Source organism: Cydia splendana, chromosome 4 (genome assembly GCF_910591565.1).
Source record: "Cydia splendana chromosome 4, ilCydSple1.2, whole genome shotgun sequence".
In the NCBI taxonomy this organism is placed as follows: Eukaryota; Metazoa; Arthropoda; class Insecta; order Lepidoptera; family Tortricidae; genus Cydia; species Cydia splendana.
Window position 1 is genome coordinate 3,162,935 of NC_085963.1, and position 23,906 is coordinate 3,186,840.

General features: G+C 36.5%; 1 protein-coding gene across 2 annotated transcripts in view; it reads right to left on the reverse strand.

The window, feature by feature from the left end:
- Positions 1–23,906, reverse strand: part of LOC134789697 (neurogenic protein big brain) — a 157,664-nt gene that overhangs the window by 128,158 nt on the left and 5,600 nt on the right. For both annotated transcript variants that reach the window (XM_063760313.1, XM_063760312.1), the window contains exon 2: positions 20,637–20,763. In XM_063760313.1, coding sequence (XP_063616383.1) covers positions 20,637–20,763 — 127 coding nt within the window. The remainder of the gene's footprint in view (positions 1–20,636; positions 20,764–23,906) is intronic.

Below are 23,906 nucleotides of genomic sequence, written 5' to 3' on the forward strand. Positions count from 1 at the left end.
AAGATGTTTGTAATCGTAGTTAGTAACATTTTAATTGTATTAATTGCAACGTAATCTCAGTAAATCTAACAAGGCTCAGGTAGAAGTGGTAGAACGCGTCGTATAAATAACAAAAGGAGCGACGCACGAGCGGTATGATCTTTATTTTATCTGTGCATGTTATTCTACGACAATAAATAACTAACTAAAGAAAGATACCCTTCCAAGATTATAACAGTAATGTAGTGGTATCTTTTCAAGATTTCAAAATATGTTCAAAAAAATTAAATTGGCATAACACAACACAGTATCAATCACATTGAAAATCCGATGAAACTGTTAAACAATAGGAGCTTTGAACCTGAATCTATGTTTTATTTAAAGCTATACATGACATCAATCTCCGCTACACGGCAAGGACGGGTTAGACCCGCGTGTATTTAAGGTCCGTTTCGCCGTGTACACGGCTACACGGATACACGGATCTTAATTACACGTGAACCCGACTACACGTGTAGACGGGTGAGAAAACCGTGTAAGTGTGGTTAGGAAACGGGTACCGAACACGTGTACACAAAACCCGGACACGACCGCGAGCCCTAGTATATTCTTATGATAAGACAAGTACCTATTGTATAATAGTTTCCAGTTTCCACTAACTTTTACAATAAATGTCAGGATAAATAACTTAGCGGCATCGCTTCAACGAATTTCCTGATAAATTTAATAGACTCCCCGATAGTCTCGATGAAAACGCTGTACAGTTTGAAACAAAGTTATATCACTCATCATCATCATCATCATCATCATCAGGCTATAGTAGTCCACTGCTGGACATAGCCCTCCCCTAAAGAGCGCCATAGCGCCCTGTCCTCAGCTTGCCGCATCCAGCATCTGCCTGCAGTCTTTCGCAGATCGTCATCCCACCTGGTCGGAGGGCGTCCTACACTACGTTTGCCAAGTCGCGGTCTCCACTCAAGAACACGTTTACCCCAGCGGTTGTCGGTTCTTCGTGCGATATGGCCAGCCCACTGCCACTTCAGCTTGCTAATTCTTAGAGCTATGTCGATAACTTTGGTTCTCTGTCGGATGTATTCGTTACGAATCCTATCCTTCAGAGAAACTCCGAGCATAGCTCTCTCCATAGCTCGCTGAGCGACTTTGAACTGGTGGACCAACCCTACCGTGAGTGTCCATGTCTCGGCTCCGTAGGTCATGACGGGTAGGACGCACTGATTGAAAACTTTTGTTTTCAAACATTGCGGTATGGATGACGAGAAGACTCGGCGCAGTTTCCCAAACGCTGCCCAGCCCAGCTGGATCCTCCTCTTGGCCTCCTTCTCGAAATTGTTTTTACCTAACTGCAGAATCTGCCCGAGGTAAGTGTATTCGGAAACGATTTCAAGAAGGTGACCATTTACGACCATCGGTATTGGATCAATGTGGCCATTGATCATGACTTTGGTTTTATCCAAATTCATGCCAAGACCGATGCGTCGCGAGGCTGCAGCTAGGCCGTCCAGCATCCGGTTCAGCTCCTCTAGCGACTCCGCCATTAAGACTATGTCATCTGCGAATCGTAGGTGTGAGATGTAGTCGCCGTTTATGTTAATGCCCTTACCTTTCCAGTCCAGCGTCTTAAACATATCTTCCAACGCGCTTGTGAACAGTTTCGCACTCGCAGTTTCGAACAGTATATCACTCGCTCCGTAGGTATACAGTAGGTAATTCTTATAGCCAACTAAGGACACCGTTTTTATTTATCCTAACTAATATAAGCGTCAAATAGTTTTTATATTACTCGAGGTTACACTTGTAAAGTTAGACCAAGACAAGTCTGCAACGATTTTGATAGAACACGCAGTGTAAGTGTTACTTTAAACGTCAAACTTCTATGAAATTATGACTAGTATAAATAACACTTGCACTGCTTATGCTATCAAAACCGTTGCAGACTTATATTGTTGTTGTCTATTTGGTTTGGTTCTCCTAAAGCGGAGCGTTCGGTAACGAATAGGAATATGCACAGTTACCCTTTAAAAAGGTCTTATGTCAACTTATATTTAAAGGCGTAAAAGTCTTTTAGAAGTTACTAGAGTTCAGCAAACACGATCCATCACCGTCGTATCTTATCGAGTGATTTGAATGGAGCCACGAGATTGAAACAAACCCCGAGTTGGAGGGAATTTGTCTTCAGAGATTAAAACGACAAGTAAACAATAAATAATAGCACTATAATAAAGTAAAAGAGTCCTTACTCTTCGATAGGTACCTAATCAATAGTTGTAGGCAAGTTAAAGTTAAAATCCAAATCGATTTTTTATCCTTTTACGTTTTGTACCCTGACAGCTGTCAGCGCCATTTTTAAAATTAATTAGTTCGTTAAATTTAGATCGCTCGGCTAAAACATTACGCTGAAAAGATTAGAGATAACTAGACATAAATAATAGGCAGAAATGACACGAGAATTGTTTTTATACCGAGATAAGGGTTTTATTGTTTTTGTAATATAGTTAATTGCCACACACCTGCACGGGGAGATGGATAATTTAATAACCACTAGGCCACCCTAGTTTATTACCACATTGCTGTTTGGGTCAAAGTTTTCGTAACCAGGCCATAAAATAAAATAAAAATATATTACTGTTTTACCTGTGGTGGACTGGCGCCACCTCCGGAAGTGAGTGTAATGATCTCTTAAATAAAATAAAACCTATAGACACAAATTTACACACACTACTCAAATAAGTAGGTAGAGTATGTACGGAAAGAGAAGAGTCGTAGAATTTATTGGGCCCCATACATTCCACGACTCTTCTCTTTCCGCACAGACTCTATGTGCTGCTGGTCAAAATTTGGTCAAGATTAAACTATACTTGGTCAAGCAGATCTTTTCAGTAGAAAAAAGCGGCCAATTTGAAAAATGTAGGCGCGAAGGGATATCGACTCACAGAAAATTTGAATTTCGCGCCATTTTCTACTGACAAGATTTGCTTGACCATCTATAACTTATTTTTTAACTAATATTTGAAGGTGTTTTGAGTACGAACCTAGGAAATTACTTAGTAGAAAAATAGAATGAGTGAGACGAACTTCGTAGATTGCACTGATTTTTATCAACCTAAACCTACACTAGTAGGTAATAATTATTAATCACTATAATAGCTAATAATCATTAACTCCATTAAAGAACCGAAACCTTAAAAAATACCGCCATTTTAAGATAAGTAGATTACCGCTTCCTCTCAACGTTGCATTCAACTGAACGTCCTAATGAATACTTTTAACGCCACATCCTCGCTTACCTTATTGCTAAGACTTAAAGTCCACTTTGACCAAGATAATCAACACTTTTCTTTTTTTAATATGTCTACACGTGCTGTATGCACGTGCATGTCGCTCGCCATCTGCCAAAGTTCAGTGCACCACAGGCCTTTGAAAAAATATACTTTTACTTTTTAATTTTCAACACACCATAGACAGCCGTAGAAGCTCGCTTTTTTTCTTTTACTATTTTAGGTTGAAACTTTATATGCTTCCATATTCGAATATTCCTTTTAGTGACGTTTCTAATTTCAAATACGAAATATGTGCATAAGGAAATGTAATTGTAATGTGAAATAATCGTTGAATTGTTGGGTGAAATAAAAACATTTAAAAAGATTACCACTACCTACCTAATTTTAATAAATACCTCGTAAACTTTGAATATAGTTTGGACAAATAATTGCCAAAAATACTTTACAAAATGGACAGAGTGTAACCAATTCTCAGGTATAATTTTATTTTCAATAGACCTTTCATGTAAAATGCGTGAGGTGAGGAAGGTATAGTCAGTCCATTATGTGACCGGTATGCTTTGTTGCTACACGGTTGCTATTTATAAAAACGAAAGAGCATAAAATCTTGGTACTTTTTAGGGTTCCGTACCCAAAGGGTAAAAACGGGACCCTATTACTAAGACTCCGCTGTCCGTCCGTCTGTCTGTCTGTCACCAGGCTGTGTCTCATGAACCGTGATAGCTAGGCACTTGAAATTTTCACAGATGATGTATTTCTGTTGCCGCTATAACAACAAATACTAAAAACAGAATATAATAAATATTTAAGTTCCTCCGGGCTCCCATACAACAAACGTGATTTTTTTGCAGTTTTTTGAGTAATGGGACGGAACCCTTCGTGCGCGAGTCCGACTCGTACTTGGCCGGTTTTTTATAGTTCTTACGGCGTTCTTGAATACGAAGGAGTAGTAAAAACAGCCGTATTCTGGCATTCGACAAAAGGTCAACTACAATGGGCAGGTACTGAATATCGTGTGACTGACGCGAAGAAAGTGTAGCAATAAATTTGGCTTTTTTATTGAATGGATACTACCATTAAATTATAGTCGGACCAAACTAACTCTGCATGGCATTAGCAATGACAATGTGTGGCCATGTCATTATTAATGTCAAATTTCTATGAAAATATTGCGTTTATGGGGGTTTTCAGAAAAAATGGTAGCATTTACTTTTTATTCGAAAAACCATCAACTTTTGGGTTATTTAGACTTAGAATCACGAGTTACTATTGAATGAGACTGAGGTCTCCCAGATAATATTACTAATAAAACTCGTTGATTGCACCAAAACCGTTGAATCATCAGTATTGACAATCACAAATTTAATGTCGCTACGGCAATAAACATGACAATCACTTGACAAACGACCACGGCGCCCCAATTTATAGCGCAATATTGTCGATAACACTTTGGGTGCTTTATCGACATCAAACTCATCGATATTTTCCTGTTATCACTACGTCAATGCAAACAAGCATTCGGCCCGCCTGATGGCAAGCGGTCGCCGTAGCCTATGGATTCCTGTAACGCCAGGGGTGTTGCATGCGCGTATAGCCGACCCTTAAGGAACTTGTACCTACCTCCACTCCTTTTTTGAAGAACCCAGAATAAAGTTAAGTGCTACCTTCATACCTAGAATCACCGCCTTGAACCCAACAAAAAATTCAAAAAATATATTTATTTCGAGAAATTAATATTCCAAGAGAGGCAGTACAGTGATTCCCACACTATACTGCAAAACGTAATTCAAGATCAAAAAAAGCAAGACAATGTTGCCACTTCTTACTAGCGCGTCTTGCATTTATATGTAAAAATAAGTAAATAAAAGTACTTTTTTAAATCGTAAAATTACTAATAAATAAACTATCTTAGCGTGATTATTTATCAAAAGGAATTTACTATTTTACAAACAAATTATTGCAGTGGCAACATTGTCTTACTTTTTTTGGTCTTGAATTACGTTTTGCAGTTTAGGCTTAGCCTATAACGTGGGGATCGAAATACAGAGTACCGATATGTTGCGGCTATTATTTTAACAGAATATATTACTATTACAATTACAAAGTGCGGACATGTCATTATAAACGTCATAATGTCCCAGAAATAGGACATTAATGTTGACATAGGCAATTAGGCACACTTCGTCATGCATGCAGCAGAGTTAGTTTGTTCCAACTCTAATGTTTTATCTCATTAAATCAGGTAAGAAAGAGTAAGAAATCTACACAGGCAATATGTTACCCAAGATACACCCTTGTTGCGAAATTGAGACAACACATATGTTGCCCGCAGTCTTATTAATTATACGCCTCCATCACGCCACGACACAGTACAGAAATAGAAGCGGTGTACCCTTGTTTTGCCGACAAACTTTTCATCGAATATTATTTCATCGACAACGATTCATCGAAACGTTAGTACTAGTAATATTGTTTGGCGTTATTTTGTTTCATATACTATTTATTTCAATGTTTCTTACTGCGTAGAAATACTATTCAACGAATATTACTTGATCGCTAATTCGTTTCAAATTATTTTAATTGGCACAACTACTAAACATTGCAATTCATTTGTTCGACGTAATACTTTAATACATTTTTTATATGTCGTACTACACATTTATACATTTTTCTGATGTAAGAATTTTAGATTTAGGTTAGGTTAGAACTGCGACCCCACACAGAAACGAACGGCTATCAAAGTCGGTTTAGGTTAGAACTGCGACCCCACACAGAAACGAACGGCTTTCAAAGTAGGTTTAGGTTAGGTTAGAACTGCGACCCCACACAGAAACGAACGGCTTTTAAAGTAGGTTTAGGTTAGGTTAGAATTGCGACATCACACAGAAACGAACGGCTTTCAAAGTAGGTTTAGGTTAGGTTAGAACTGCGACCCCACACAAAAAACGAACGGCTTTCAAAGTAGGTTTAGGTTAGGTTAGAATTGCGACCTCACACAGAAACGAACGGCTTTCAAAGTAGGTTTAGGTTAGGTTAGAACTGCGACCCCACACAGAAACAATGGGCTTTCAAAGTAGGTTTAGGTTAGGTTAGAACTGCGATCAAACACAGAAATGAACGGCTTAGTAAGTAAAATTATTGTTACCAACCTATTTATAATTTGCCCAAAATGAAAATGGCAGCCTTGTAAAATTATATCTTCAAAATTAGAGCACATAGCTATAATCGCGCAGAGTGAGCCGACTGACGTGACTGCGTTTAGTTTCGATAACGAAATGTTACAAATTGAAATAATTTTACGCGTAATAAATTTTATTAAATACAATCCAAAATGAAATAAGAAAACCCGTAAAGAAATACCACGATATAAACTATATACAAAATAACTCAAGTACCAATTAAAAGTCCCCGATTTAAATTTACTAGTATCGATTCTTCGACGCAATAACTTGTCGATGAAATGAAAATACTGGAAACGTTGTCTTCGAAATAACATTCGATGAAATGTCAGTCGGCAATTCAAGGGTAAACCAATAGAAGCAGTATCTTAACTCGATACACTAAATGGTCTGACATTAGCTATTGTCATGGCAAAATCCCGTTGCACGATGCTTTTAATATTATTTGTTTGTTGTTACGAATGGATGGCAAATAACACGAAACTTAAATGTAAATATTTTTTGCTTAGGGTCGATACACCATAATAGAACCAGCCGAGAATAATACGAGTAAAGTCTGTGCGGAAAGAGAATGTAAGGGAACCGAATGTATTGGTACATTTGGTACCTACACTTCTCTTTCCGCACAAACTCTACCTTATTATCAGTACTTACAATAAGAGGTACCTACCTCTTGGATATTTTAGACTACACAGACTAGAGGTATGCAAAGTGCCAGAGATAGGAGGCCCCAATATTAAAACTTAATATGACAAAGTACTACTTACAGTGCCAAACAGTTTCGTACTCAAAAAATATGACTGCGTTTAGCAATGGAACCATGATTACAAGTTAAAATATTAGATACAAGCACTTTGCTTCTAGTAGGGGTTTTGTGTTGGGTCTCTAGCTGACTTTTGAGTGGAAGGGTCAATTAGAGAATTCGTAAAGTCAGGATACTGGTTAATAGAATCGTGACGACAACGGCTATCGACAAGCCATTTAGTTCGGACTAATCACCCCGCATGGGATCAATAGTAGCTTATTGTGAGGTTGTTCTTAACATAAATAAATTAATAAATATTTTATAGGACATTCTTACACATTGACTAAGTCCCACGGTATTGCATCTTCAACATTCCTATTTTAATGACAATACAAGTCGATCGACATTCACGTAAATATACATATCATTATAAATATGTGAAAAAAATATCAAACTGATAGTCTCAATATTTCAACTGAAACCTCTACAAAGTCAACTTGTGAGCTCTCTAGTGGTTTCGTCTCGATTGCTAAAACATTTATGCGCTCAGATCGATATCAAATTGAAATACACAAACAAATGGTATGTTGAAACAGAGATATTCCCCCATTCGAGCACACAGTTCCGCTATTTTACGCTTAAAAGAATAAACATGGCTTTCAGGGTTTGTCCAAAACATACATGGTATTTTTGACATGAATCAATTGTAGGAAACTACAATTTGTAGATTAAGCACATGTAGTAATAGTAAGTAGATATAAAGTATCAATAGTACCAGTCAGTAGTAGTAGATAAATAATACTTACAGATAAGAGAATAGGGTATTTTCCTACTAGTCAAATCAGTTACTTTTTTAGAGCTGTCAAAACGATTTGATAATATGGAATTTATATGAAACATTACATCGTGACGTCACGGTCAACTCACCTACTTTTTATATTTCTATGCGATTTATTAAATAGAACTTGTGTTTAAAAATAAGTCCTATCTGTGTTTTTCTAATAATTATCTGGTGCTTTATTTCATGCATGGTGTAAAATAATTTATTTTAAATACAGTATAATACCCTATTATAATGATCATATTATTTATAGATATTACCTATGTAAATACTTGCTATTGTTAATGAACGGCCAAGAGCGTTTTTAAAAGGTTCGATCCGATATCGGATGTCGGATACGACCTTAGCGGAGTAAAATGTAGAAAAGTGCCTTTTCATTTTTCTTTTAAATAATTTAATTAATTATGTATTATCGGTCAAAAGAAAACATTAATGCAATGGACTGGATGCCATAAGGCACTTTCCATTACTTATCTTCCTCCAAGGGTTATCTGACATCGAATCGGACAATGTGAAAATGCTCTTTAGGATGGTTACCAGGCGAGAATTAACCTACCCTTTTTGCTCAAACGTTGCATTCTGACGCTTAACCCGGTCCGGTATTAATTCGGTTCGGCTCCGATTGGGTAAATTCGCAGTTCCAAATGTGCCTCTGTAACATGCATCCGTGTCAATTGTACCCACAGCTAGCTGCCACAATCTCTACCCTATCTGAAGCGACCTACACAGCAATTTTATTCAGCATTGAGGGCTAACGTCTAATCCTAAGGTTCCTAACCCGAAGGAAATACAAAATAGTACCTACCTATTTGCGAAATATTTTAAAACGTACCTATCTACATGAGAATTTTAAGTAATATAAGGGGCACTGGGCACAATCGAAATAGACCCCTGACCTAACAATAAGGCATATGCTTTCATGTCCAGAGTTTACAAATGTAAAAAAAAAACCGTAAACTAATAAATGAGCGTAATAATATGTATGAACAAGGGTGGTGAATACCAATAATTATAAGAAGTAGAGGTGTTTATTTTATTTATCACAGTAAAATATCTGTATCAATACGAGTACAATCGCCATATAACTTTAACGCCTGTTGAGCATGATTGTTACTTGTTACCATACACGTCCGCAGTATGGAATCCGAGATATTTTTTTTTTCAATTCATAACTTCGGCTTAACAACTTTTAACTGCTGTAGCTCGGCCCAGTTCACTGAGAATTTCCTCGCTTTTCTGACACGATGATTTTTGCTGCGGGCTCCGTGTTGTTATAAAATATACTGGTATTTTATAATTAAAGGTGAAAATTGAAAAATGTATAACTCAAAATGGAATTTCATCTTCTTCATTCCATTATTTTTTATATTTAGCCAAAATCTGGACACATAATAAAATACATGGATCACTTTAACTTGATCATATCATAGTATTTCTATAAAATGGCGTAGAAAAAAATAATAAGATTTTGTTGAGGTTACATATTATGATGTTGTACCTACTCCAGAATCCAATTGCATTACCATGATGTAGCCTGTATAATTTATGGCCTATAAATGTTATTAGTACCTACCTGCCTATGCATTTTTTTCTCGTAGACTAGAAACTGGAAAAATAATCAAAAATCGAAATTTATTTATTTGTAAACATAGGTTTAAAGGAGTTGAAAAGAAAAACTATTGTGGATTGTGGACCAACTACTTACAAATAATGACATTACTATTGACAACATTAAAATGAAATACCTAATAAGAAAATTGGAATGGAACCAATGACGATACCTATCCTACGTAATAAATATCCTTTTCATATCTCATGCTCTGAAAGTGGGTCGTTGTTGTTCTAAAAAGTGTGCAGAAAGTGATACGTTTCTGCTCTAGCGCAGAAAAGTGGTGTACTCCTCTGCGTCCCCGTCCCACGAGCAACTGAGTGGAAACAAAATGGAAAAATAGTGTCTTTATTTCCCCGCTTGGAACAATTGATAATTGTTCAATTTCACTAATCCCGTATTGAAATATTTTCATCGAAAATGATGTAAGTAAATTATTAAAATAAAATTATTCTTGTTTCTTATGTTGAATTGTATTTCCTCGATTACATAAGGAGGGAACCAAAAGGAATACACCAAAAATATTTTTTTAAACCTTACACTTGCGTAAATGAGCAAAGGCCTCTTATACAGCCACAGTTAAACGTTTGTACGTTATTAAATAGGGTTTTAAAGTTATTTAGCACTTTATTTATGAAAATAAAATTAAAATACAAGATAAAAATGGTTTATATGGCTCATCAATTGTTATTTAAAACATATTTAAATTCTTAAAATATTTTTAGTGCGGTAGTGTGTTACGGCTTTTAGAACGAAAACGTAAAAAATTAAAAAGTAAGAGGCAATCCCGCTGATTTTCATACTACATATAAACATTAATAATGAACAAATCATTTTAAAATACTGCAGTTTGTTAAAATCTCCCATACAACCATTTCCAGTCGCCGTTACGACGCGGTGTTGACACATCTTGTGTCGACACCGTCTGTTTCGGTCACAATTCCAGTCGCAGAGTCGTCGCCGTGTCGACACAGTTACCAGAAATGGGGAAGGGTCGACACATGACACAAAGTGACATAAAGTGTGGTCGCCGTGTGCACACATTGTTTCGGGTTTGCGACTACTTTATGCCAAAATCATTCGTTCATTCGTTCATTTTGTTCCTGTCAAATGGAAACTGTCAGATGGAAAAATACTTAAATAAAAATAAGTGACATTAATACGCCATCTCTAAAACGGATTACAAGACGTAATTATATATTGTTTGCATTTATATTACAATAGGACTTAAATTATTATGGGGAATTAAACCGCTCGAGTGATTGGATAAACTAAGTGTAATATAATCAACGCGCCACCACATTGTTTTAGTTTAGCCGGAAATGAAATTGTTTACTTCTCAGTGCCTGTGTTCATAACTATATTATTTGAAGCATTTTTAGTACTTCGATGCGTATACTATACTTAAATAACAGAAATAACGCTTTACATACTACGAAACTTGTTAATTATGATGTATAAATATGGTTCAAGGCTGAGAAATATTGCAGTCACAAAGTAGTTGCAATGTTTCGACTTTGTGTCGACTCTGTGTTGACACATGACACGCGCTGTCAAAAGTAATAACAAAGTTACTGGTATGTTACTGGATTTGCAAAATGGCTCCTTGTGTTGATTTGTTTTCAGATATTCTCAAAGTGTAAAAATGCCGTGGTCAGAGATGGGCATTAATCGATTAACTGTTTATTCGACTAATTAATGGAATAAAAAAAGTTAATTCTCAAATTTTAATCGCGATTAGTTTAGTCGACCTAACATAGATTGAAATTGAATTAATCTGAATATTAATCGAATAAATTATCGATTAAATCTCGATTGAAAGTTGACAGGGGGCCATTTTTGTACGTAAAAATAATAGAAATGTCTTGCATGCAGATGGTAGCAAAACACTTTGTCGTAAAAGTCGAGATGGGTGTCGATATATAGGTTTTAGGGAGTGCCTATTTCGAAAATAATGACCATTTTGGAATCCGAAATGGCGGCCATGCACTGTGTCATAAAAGTCGTCATGGATGTCGTTTTATACGTTTTAGGGGGCCCCAATTTTGAAAATGATGACCATTTTGGAATCCAAAATGGCGGCCATGCACTATGCCATAAAAGTCGTCATGGGTGTCGTTTTATAGGTTTTAGGGGGCGCAGATTTCGAAAATGATGACCATTTTGGATTCCAAGATGGCGGCCATGCACTATGTCATAATGACCATTGAAAATAATGACCATTTTGGAATCCGAAATGGCGGCCATGCACTGTGTCATAAAAGTCGTCATGGATGTCGTTTTATACGTTTTAGGGGGCCCCAATTTTGAAAATGATGACCATTTTGGAATCCAAAATGGCGGCCATGCACTATGCCATAAAAGTCGTCATGGGTGTCGTTTTATAGGTTTTAGGGGGCGCAGATTTCGAAAATGATGACCATTTTGGATTCCAAGATGGCGGCCATGCACTATGTCATAAAAGTCGTCGTGTATGTCGTTTTATAGGTTTTACGGGGCCCCGCTTTCGAAAATGATGACCATTTTGGAATCCAAAATGGCGGCCATGCACTATGTCATAAAAGTAGTCATGGGTGTCGTTTTATAGGTTTTGGGGGGCGCAGATTTCGAAAATGATAACATTTTCAATTTAAAAATGGCGGCAATGCACTATGTCATAAAAGTCGTCATGGATATCGTTTTATAGGTTTTAGGGGGCGCAGATTTCGAAAATGATGACTACTTTGGATTCCAAGATGGCGGCCATGCACTATGTCATAAAAGTCGTCGTGGATGTCGTTTTATAGGTTTTAGGGGGCGCAGATTTCGAAAATGATAACATTTTCAATTTCATAATGGTGGCAATGCACTATGTCATAAAAGTCGTCATGGATATCGTTTTATAGGTTTTAGGGGGCGCAGATTTCGAAAATGATGACTATTTTGGATTCCACTTTTATGACAAAATACGTAGCCGCCATCTTGGATTATAAAATGATCATCGTTTTCGAATTCTGCACTCCCTAAAACCTATAAATCGACATCCGTGACGACGCAAGTTATCTTTATTTTCAGATCTAACAAATTGCTACAGAATACAAAGGACAAAAAAGAAGCGAGGAGGTAATGAAACAAGCAAAAATACAGATGATTCCTCGACGCAATTGGGTGGTTCTTAAATTGTGTCCAGATTTTTTTTGTCATAAAAGTTTTTATTTTTCACATATTACTCTCACAAGTTCCGTGACATTTCGACCTTGTAATTTTTTAAGTAAATGTTTTTGTTTATCTATGAAGATCTCACTAGAATAGTATAATCAAGGTAAAATATTTGTGTCTTATATTCCTGCCGAAGACTTTTATTTTACCTTTTCCTTCTACACAAGTTTGGCCAAGTAATAAGAATTTAGGGCTCTCAATTTTATTTTGACTTCTACAACAGTAAAGCTACGAGGCCGTGTTTGGTATCGTTTTCGTATAAATTCGCAGTACCAAATTTAGTTAAGGTATCACATTGACACCATTCCGAAGTAAAAACATATAAACTTATTAAAATACTTTCTTTTAAACTCCTCTTCACGCTTAAACTGCTGAACAGTTTTAATTTAAATTTGGTACACATATATTTTGAGTCCCGAACAGGATATAATAAGTTATCTCAAAAATCATCCTTTAAAGGTGTGAAATGAGGTGTAGGGGGAATTCAGAATTGACTTCTTGAAGTTAATACTGTTTAAGTTTAGGTTTGAAGTCATGTTTTTTCATCATTTTTAACTAAATCAAAGATGTAGACCATCCCAAATTTCATATAAATCGGTTCAGCGGTTATTGATTTCCCGTACAAATTTCCACGCCACTTTTCACACCTTCAAAAGATGATTTTGGTTATAAGATCTATCCTATGTCCTGTTCCGGGACGCAAACTATTTCTATACCAAATTTCAACGAAATCGGTTCAGCGGTTAAGCGTCAAGAAGAGTTTCAAAAAAACCGGCCAAGTCCGAGTCGGACTCGCGTATTAAGGGTTCCGTACATTAAGTCCGACTCGCGCTTGACTGCACATTTCTAATAGGTTTTCCTGTCATCCTATATTCATATTCATATTCATATTCGTTTATTAATAATAATTCATATTACATGTCATTTTACAATGTTACATCAAAGTAGGTATAGTACAAAATAAATTTAAATTAAAATAAAATTAAAATTAAAACAATAAATAAAATGTCAAATAAAGATATAGGTACCTACGGTAACATAGGTAATAACTTAATTCATAAAGTCTGCAAAACTGTAGAAAGTGTGCTCTACAAGCCATCGTTTAAGCCTAAATTTAAAGCTGGTCAGTGACGGCGCATCTGTGACGTGTGGTGGCAGACGGTTGTAAACGGCTGGTCCCATTACATGGGTGAGTTTTGCGGATTTTGCCAATCTACGCTTCACGCCCACGAGTTTTCGGGCGTTTCGCAGGTTTCGTCCATGAATATCGGATCCACTCGAGTACTCGTCAAGGTGACATCGCACGTATGTAGCTACTTGGAAAGTAGCATCTATAGGTAAAGAACTATTTTGTGTATTCAGACGGACATACATACAGACGCACGAGTGATCCTATAAGGGTTCCGTTTTTTCCTTTTGAGGTACGGAACCCTAAAAAGATTTATTTTTATTTTGTGGAATGGTGTCAATGTGATATCTTAAATGGATTCAGCACCCCAGATTTATACGAAAACGATACCAAACACGGCCTAGCACCTTCACTGATATAGATATATCAAGATAAAATTGAGAGCCCTAAATAAACTTTTAAGAGCGGATATCTCAAAAACTATTCAACATGTCGAAAAAATTGATTGAATAAACTTGTAACAAATTAAATTAACTTTCATTTTGTATAAGTGGCCATGTCGCTGAGATGCATAGTTTCCGAGATATAATCGAAAAACGGGAAAATGGGACCTTCAAAGCCCCCTCTCTCCCCCCCGCTCAAGGGCTACGGCCGGGGACTTTTGATATGTTCACCTCCTAACTTGTCAAACCGAGTTACGGAGTCAAAAATTGTGTTCCGAGCATTTCCCTCTACAACTTTTGGAGCATTCGTTGCCTGACCTAAGTAGCTTATTGAATTTCTTTAAAAACATTTCTGTAAAAGGTTGACGGGTGTTGGGTGTTTATATGGTTTCGGTCGATTATTATCATTTGCATTGCCCATGATGACTTACTAGAATTACGAGCACACGAGACACTAATAGTAGTTTGACAAACCTTGGTTTTCAAGAGGTATTTTATATTGACATTTGCTGTCACAAATTTGCTGTCAGATTTAGTCGCAAACCGCACGCAAAGTGCACACAAATGTGTCGACACCTTGTTACGGAAAAGTGTAGACACGGCGACGACACTTTGTTTCGAAACAATTCTAGACACATTGTGTGGACTCTGTTACGACACATCTGACATTTAGTTACCACTTTGTGATTCTGCGACTGGAATGGTTATATGGGCTGTGTTTTTTCGTAAATATTGCAATCTAAATGTTTTTCGCTAGGGGTTATTTATCTTCACACATGTAAAGTGTCCGATTGCAAGTAAGTCCTAAGGAAAAAATCATGGCCGTAAGTCTATTAGGTAAGTAGTTGAATTACTGATTCTGCAAAATTGTCTTGTCTTGTTTGGTTTCCTCGCATTCGATATGAAAAGTAGAGTGTTTAACTCGGGTGAAAGGCACCATTTCCGTCTCGGACTATTGGCGCTCTCACTGCGTTCGAGCGCCAAACTACCTCGACAGAAATGGGTGCCTTTCAACCCTTGGTTAACAATCTACTATTTATCTTATTGAGTGTCTGGCCCGCATATATTCTAATTTATAGCTTGAATTTTACTTATTCTTTGCGCCCTAAATTAATATAAAGGGATCAAATTAAGCCTCTTACTAAATCAATTATAAATTATAACACATAATCTGAAGCTCATTTTGAACTGAATCACGTAGATGCAAATGCATCCCGGGTTATAAGTCCGCCATCTTGAATACATTAAGGCCCTATTACGTTTCAGTGAACCATGGCATAGTTAGCACATAATATCTCTTGGATTGAATTTCAACGTGGGAATGGTTTCAGAATGATTCATGACGAGCAGCATCACTAAGGGCCGGTACCATTAACGTATGTATGTATATATCTATGGACTGGCCTAATAACGGCCTGGCCACGACATTGGTCTTAGCGACCAGCGACCAGCGGTGCGGCGGGCGGCGCGGCAAGGTAGAGCGGCGCGGCGAGCATGCCACGACTTCGCAGCAGCGGCGGCGGCGTCGAGCGAATGGGACGTACTCAAGTGGTTAAAAATGTCTTTGTCAGAAGTGGCTCTTCAGTGCCTCGACAGCAGCTCATATTTCATGAGAGATATTTTAAATATAAGAGAAGGTGTGCACGAACTTAATAGACGCCGTTATACGTTAGGCGAGTTTAGAGTGTTGTACGAAGAATAAAAAAAGCAAAAAAAAATAAAAAGCAAAATAGAAAGCATCCCGCAAAATTTTACGAGTACACTAGAATAAATGTAGAAACATTTGATTATATACATTTACATACACCTAAACTCCGATCAAAAAGAGTTCTGACTAATCAACAATATGGGGCATTATCTATGAAAAGGGACCTTATTGTCGATGGCGCTTACGCCGCACAGCGTCGCGTGGCATTGTATTTATATATGAGCATCGTTAATAATGGCGTAAGCACCATCGACAATAAGGTCCCTTTTCATAGATAACGTCACATATTTCCGTGATAAACACTTCAGTATCCATTATCGCGCGCGAATATTATAAAAAAAATTGTAAAACAAATGTCAAAAGTGAGGTTTCTAAAAAACATAAACGTCACTTTTGACACTTGTTTGACACTGACATATCCAATCTATATCGTTTCCATATCTATTATTTGACGTATCTTAAAGTTCGAATATGGCTATAGTTCAGCGGTGTTTCTCACGAATTCCAGCCAATCGTGCATTCTTAACGCAACTAGTTGCGACCAATAGCGCGCGTGATGCGAACTCATCAACCAATCCTGTTGTAGCGGTGTCACACCGCTGTACTGGCCCCTGTCATGCCTCATTATTATTGCACGTAAAGCCTAGATATCTATGTCAATGGCCGGTACAGACAGACTGCAACTTGTATAGGAACGCCGACGTTGCAGTTGACGTGCAGTCGGCGTGCAGTTCCCATACAAATTGCAGTCGGGTTACAGTCCGTCTGTATCGGCCCTTAAGACGGAAACTAGTAGTTTTTATATGGAACTTTTAGCCATTTTAATCAAGGGAAATGCAATGAAAAATTCACATGGAAACTAGAATATTTGCAAGGGTAGAATCCCAGCAAAACTTAAAGTTGGCTTGATGAAAAAATCACGAAATCGTCTAATTTTCATTTATTTTCAGTTGTATTAAGGTATAGTTACCCTGCATACCATAGCAGTATAATTTTAGTATAATATAGCTAGTGATATAGCCACAGGATCTAAAAAGCTAAATATTATACAAAAGTGTATTTTCAGAGTAATTGAAATAAAATGTAAAAATCCTTACGACGGCCATATTTTCCGTCGCAAGTTTCGCCGCGCCAAATCTATTGTCCCCTCCTAATAATTTCATAAATTAAAAATCCATGCAAAATCGGGAGCAACAACAGCTAGTTTTTTTATATGTATATACGGATGTAAAAGTTTCAGAAAGATTTTCAACTTCACTGAAACAGTTGTAACAGCGTATGTGGTTTCATAAATGTTTAATGTTTTCTAAGGAAGTTTTCGCTTGGATGAGTCGAGTACGAGTTACACAGAGTACCTAATAAAACAATGGAAAAATAAATGTTTACTTGTCCGGTGTCAAAGAGCAACTGTGTTTGAATACAGAACAGTTAAAAAAAACTATTGTACTTTTGATCATTCAGTGGGGCAAACTAGATACCCAACGATATGTCGAGTCGATCACAATAACAGATTGTTAACCAAGGGACGAACTGATGCCTTTCACCCGAGTTAAACACTCTACTTTTCATTTCGAATAGTAAAATGCATGTGGTTTTTTTTTAAACATGACTAAGGTCAATGTGGCGAAGTCCGGCATACTTTATTTTTTTTTTACTTTGGAGTGATCTAGTTCCGTTAATTATTCGCCTATGTTACTGCTTGTAATCGCATACGATGAAGAATTTAATAATTAATAGTTTAGCCTTAGTGACAGATCATTTCAATTCAAGCACAAATTAAGCAAAAACAATGGCATTTTTTAAAATTCGGCGAGTAGACGGACTTCCCGTGCAGTTTAAGGGAAGTCCGTCTAGTTATGATATCAGCCAATATATGGGTGCGTATATGTTCGTAGTCAAATGCCTAAAAAGAACGGATCAAGACAATGAAAAGTGTATTTTAAACTTGTTAATATACGGTTCAGATTCGAAATATACACCATTTTTCTAAAACAAAGGCAAGTCCATATATACTACCAAAATGGGGTGGTAAACCTTTTTTGCAAATAATTATACATAATAATTTTTTTTATTTCCGAAATAAAAGATCAATAGTAATTTAAAAATGAATTTTAATCGTTTCTTTTAACATACTGAGATCAAAATTTAATAAAGTAACATCATGCGCAAAGTCTGGAGGATTTTTTGATACCTTATCAAATCGTTATAATATTAAAATCGCAAAAACAGTTGGTAATCTCTGATTTAATGAAATTCCGGCATATGACGGACTTGCCTTGAACATAATAGACGGACTTTCCAACTTAGTCAAATTTTAATATGATAAATTGTGAAACGTATAATTACAAAACTAAGCTAATTTTTGATATTTTAAAAATATAATAAAGACAGCTGGTTCTTATGCTACCTACGTAGTTACTTTCTGATGCACAATCTTTTCAAAAAATATTTTTAACAATTTTTTTTCGAACGGCTGTCGCACTATGACTTCGAGTTCAAAACACGAAATGACTTATTGAGGCGGATTGCTCTGAAGTTGGTTGTCACAGCGCCATCTGTTTTACAGAGACGGAACTAGCGCGAAAAACTGGTTAATCGACTGGACTCCAAAGTCGCATACGCCTTCAAATTCAAAAGTTATAACGTGTTGACGGACTTGCCTTGTAGACGGACTTACCCACAGTGACCTTAAGTATAAATTTTTATAGTATTTTTTTAGGGTACTTTCAATTAACAATTTAGGCAAAAGTATCGTTATTTATGAAATGCGGAGTCAAATATAAGAATGGAAATTGTATAACAAATCCATTTATACGCAAATTTCAATTTCTTATCGTAAAAAAATGCTCTAGTGCAGAAACGTATCATTTTCTGCACACGTTTTAAAACAACAATGACCCTCTTTCAGAGCATGAGAAATGAAAATAAATTTACGAGTATAATACCCTACATCAGGGTTGTTTTTGTAAGAACCTAAGTACTTAATATATTTCTATTACAGTAAATTTTGTCACTAAATTCTGTAGTTTGCCAAAAAAATGCCATACATAAACCAATTTATACTTAAAATCAAAAAGGCATAAAATGTAGCCTAAAAATGAAATTAGCAGCCGGCAGCTGGCGCATCGTAGACTATAATTACCAGCATCGCTGGTTGCATTATGCAGTTGTTGGCGAATATAGCGCTGAGCACGAGCTGAATACGCTAAAATTGATCTAAATTAAATTCTATGACGAAATAAGCGCTTTATAACAGGGGTTTCACACAATTTACACCAGAAACCAGAAATTTATCTAATTGTGGCGTTAACGCCAATATTAAAAGCAGGAAATTCTAATGTCGAAATGTCGAAGTTATCCACTTATAGAAATCAAGATAATTTGACTAAACACCTTTTATTTTACACGCTTTTATTTCCTATGTTTCTAAAGACGTGTCGCCAAAGTCTTTCATTAAAATGTTGTATGATTGATATGAAATTTGATTGGTCCATTAACCAACTAGACTCCAATTTTGTATTAACCATCGTCATCGACAAGTAAAAGTGTACAAGGCGAAATACCTTGAATCTCCGAGCACAATGCATTTCCTAGGCTTTGTGATGGGAGAGTTGGAAACTTAACCAACCAAATACATTTGCGAGGGGTACAGTGTACATAAGCATCTAACTCAGAAATTCAGTGTCAATAAATTCGTCTTTTGTTTAAATGCTACCTTTAAACAAAAGACGAATTTATAGTACACTATAAACACCTCATTTAATGAGCTCTTAAATGAGCATAAGCGCTTGAAAGCAGTAAACTCAAGAAAACAGCTGCACTTGCCAGAGCTATTATTTCCACAGCTAAAGAAAAACCAGTATAGCATGATCTGACGCTACATATAGTTATTAAAGATATGGGGTCACAGTTATTCTAGGTTTCCTGTGATGCGATGAAATGAACAGTAATTTTGTAGCGGAAACGGGTAAGCCGGCAATTGAAGTTAGTATTGTGTTGCAATCTAAGCTAGAGCACTGAGATTGCTGTGCTAATGCTCAGTAACACGGATTATATGACTTTTATTATTTATACACGTGTTTATTGCGCTGAAATGTTAATTTGATGGTTATAGCAGGATAAGATATCGTTAAATGCATGCTTTAACTGGGTTTTTAACCTTTTGGACGCCATGATTGTCAAGAACGCTTCAAGTTGTTGCGGGTAGGAATGGCAGATTCAGATTCAAATAATCGAAGGTTTCGAGTATAATGAACTGATATGAAGATAAACATCGATTAGTTCCTTTAGAAAAATATCGAATATTGGAGGGAGTATTTAAAAACTCATTGGCAGACAATCCATTCGTTCTTTCGATACCCAACCCTATTGTCTCATGGGGTGTGTGCTGTCATCGTTGTAAAAGGCTGTAGGTAACCTATAACTATGTATTAACATGCGTCAATGTAGGCTGTCATTTGTCTTCCTCTGGGATCTCCTCGATATAACTTAGGGTCTAAAACTCACCCTAAACTCGCAGCAGCTCCGGCTATAGCTCCTCCGCACTGCGCAGCCACATACAGGATCGCGCGCAACGGCGACACGCGCCTGCGCACGCAGAGCGCCGCCGATACCGCCGGGTTGATGTGTGCACCTGGAACACAAACCAATTTTTATTCCAAATTCAAAACGTGTATACTCTGTATCTTTAGGTACCTAAATAAGAGTAAACAAATAATTTGTACATGTTCGGGTACAAATTATTGATTAACCAACCAAATACAAAACCGCCTGGATCTGTCACTGAACGACCTGACTGTTTTCATCTACCCTCAACTGGCTTAAGGAGCCATTTGAGGGTAGATTTTGTTTACTTTTTTTTAAATACTTAAAGATACAGACTATAATTTAGGTGAAGAGTGCCTGGGGTATTCAACTTAAAAGCAATAATAATGGATCAATTTGTATGGTAATTCAACGTAGCTAGTTTTCTACGTAGGCACATCCTCACATTTCACTACTTCTCTCACCATAATTTTGCGCTTACCATTGTTGCATCCTTTACGGTCTGTGTGATGTGATAGAACACTGATGTACGGGCAAATGCGGCATAATAATATATAATGGCTTGAGAAATGGTTAACTGTTGGAATGGTTAAAGGATACTTATAAATAAATAGGGTTTTATAGTAAAAAGATATATAGACTTATGTATTCCCAGTTAACCCTATATTTACTTCATTACCATTACAGTATAGATTTCCAGGAAAAACGCGAATATAGAGCTCTATTCAGCCTCCCTTTATCAAAATTCAAAACTAAAATCAGAATAACACAAAATGCATATTGTTATTGTGTTACATTAAAATAAGCAGATATACCGCGAATACAAAAGGTACTCACACTAATGGTACGGATATAAAGTGAATGCTCTCTTTGATACATTTTAACGTATATTCCTCTGGGGTAGTGTTCTGAGAAATTATAATGTAGGGAGAATATATAGGTTGTCACTCAGCTACAGAATACATAGATTAATCTCTCTGTAAGTATAGAACTTTCTACGAATCTACTCGTACGTACATAGAGTGTAGTAATTGCAAAAGAACGAATGAGTGAATGTGATTTATTTTTACCTGCATGTACGATTTCATTCGTCTCACTTTCTGGACCTAACGTTACAAAATTATTTCTTAAAGTATGTAGGTATTTTAGTCAGACTAAGGTAGGTACTGCTAACTGAATAAATTCTCAAAAAGACCCAAACTTGCGTCAGCTTTATGCTCGCGTATTTTGTGTCGTCGCTGTTTTTATAATATACTCAGATAAAGGTAACTATAATAGGACCGGCGGCGGATCTGAATCACAAATGGACCGGCCATGATACATTTTGTCTAATGTCTTGTGCTACTTGGCCTATAGATACGCAACACTTATGTGTAATGGGGAGATCTAACTTATTTTGGATTCCCACAGATACGTTGGACTTGTTGCTCAAGTATAAAGATCTTTCATTAATAGAAATAGCCCAGCGGTTACGTCTTTTTGGAAGTAGTTTAATGAATTGTCCTAATGGGGGTGGAGTGTGACAAAGAATGTTACTGAAAGGAACAAGAGTTTTATTCGTAAAACGGGAAAAACAAAAACTATGCTTTATTTCATTCACCAGTCATGGCAGCCCAAGGTATCTAAACTATTACCTAGTTATGAAAAAGAAGAGTAGGTAGGTATAAGAACAGCAAAAAGCAAAATGAGGACAAGATCTGAGAATTAACGCATAGATAGTATTTAACTGTCGTCGGTATAAAAAATGTATTAGGTATGTATGGCGCCAGAATTCTTTAGTTTTCTTTTTAAGTACCGTAATCTCAGGTAACTATAGTCCTATAATACAATTATAGTCCAGTTTTTAACGTTGATTATAAACCAGCATTTTTGATTTATACTCGTTACATTTATTTTGGAGCTTAGTTATAAGCAGGGATCGTACATTTTCTAGCATTTTTGGTGCACGAAGTGTTGTTAACGGAATTGGTATGAATAATTTCAACCCTAATGATTAATTAGCGTTTATTACGTTGATATTAACCTTAATTTGCCATTTCAGTTGAAATTATCTATACCAATTCCGTTAACACCACGCGAATCGATTTGGTGCAGCGGAGAGGTGTTAACGGAATTGGTATGAATAATTTCAACCCTAATGATTCATTAGCGCTAATTACGTTAATATTAACCTTAATTTACCATTTCAGTTGAAATTATCTATACCAATTCCGTTAACACCACTCTACTGCACCAAAAATGCTGGAAAATATACGATCACTGGTTATAAGTACTAATGCTTTTTCTAGATTAGATACTCTCTACCTACTCTAGACTGGAACTTTAATTTGGACCATACACGGGACCATAGTGGTAAGTTTGGTTATATGATTATAACTTATATCCTCTAAGTGGTAAGTTGTGGACTAAAGTTACCTGAGTTTACGGTACGCAAACGTAAGTGGATGTAGGTTTGTTTTCCGAGTAGGTATTTTAGTAAAATTATATTTCCAAAAGCCCCACTGCGAACATCAATTTAAAACTTGAACAATAATTTCCCTTTTGATAGGTACGCAAAAGGAAGAGACCGTGACAAACAAACGCACAAAGAAAACAGCATTTTGAATCGCAGGCAGGTACAAACCACTTCCTGCCATTTAAAGCATCCTTTCAAATTATATAGAAAAAAAATCTAAAACTATAGCTGAAAGGCCTTGATTAAAAAAGCATCAACAAAGGTTGAATAAAACAGGACCGCAGATCAGATGAAAGCGATTGAAACAGCGAATGAAATGTGGATACAACATATCTGTCACAGATACGCCAAAATGAATGAATGGAACTTAAAATCGAGCCTTTACTTAAATAGGGATGTCCAGTCCCATTAGTGAAAATTAGGGCGGCCCATTATATAAATTCATCACGGGCTCGCAAGTGGAGAGGCGAGAATTAGCCTATATTGTCGTCTCTTGTGATATGATATAATTTAAAATGTCATTGTCCACGGCGTTAAACTTAAAAGAGGGGAAGGGTGCACGTGTCGCGCCCAGAAATAATAACTGGCTATTAAAGAGTTATTTTATAGCGAGGAACATAGAAAACAAACTTATGGGGATAGCAATGTGATCGTCGTTCGGGGAGTTTTATTGTTAAACTCCCCATCAATAATGAGATTCTACGCGGAAAATAAGCTCAGAATAGTCAAATATGGTAAAGCTACGGATTTCATTAAATAAATGCCCTTATTTAATG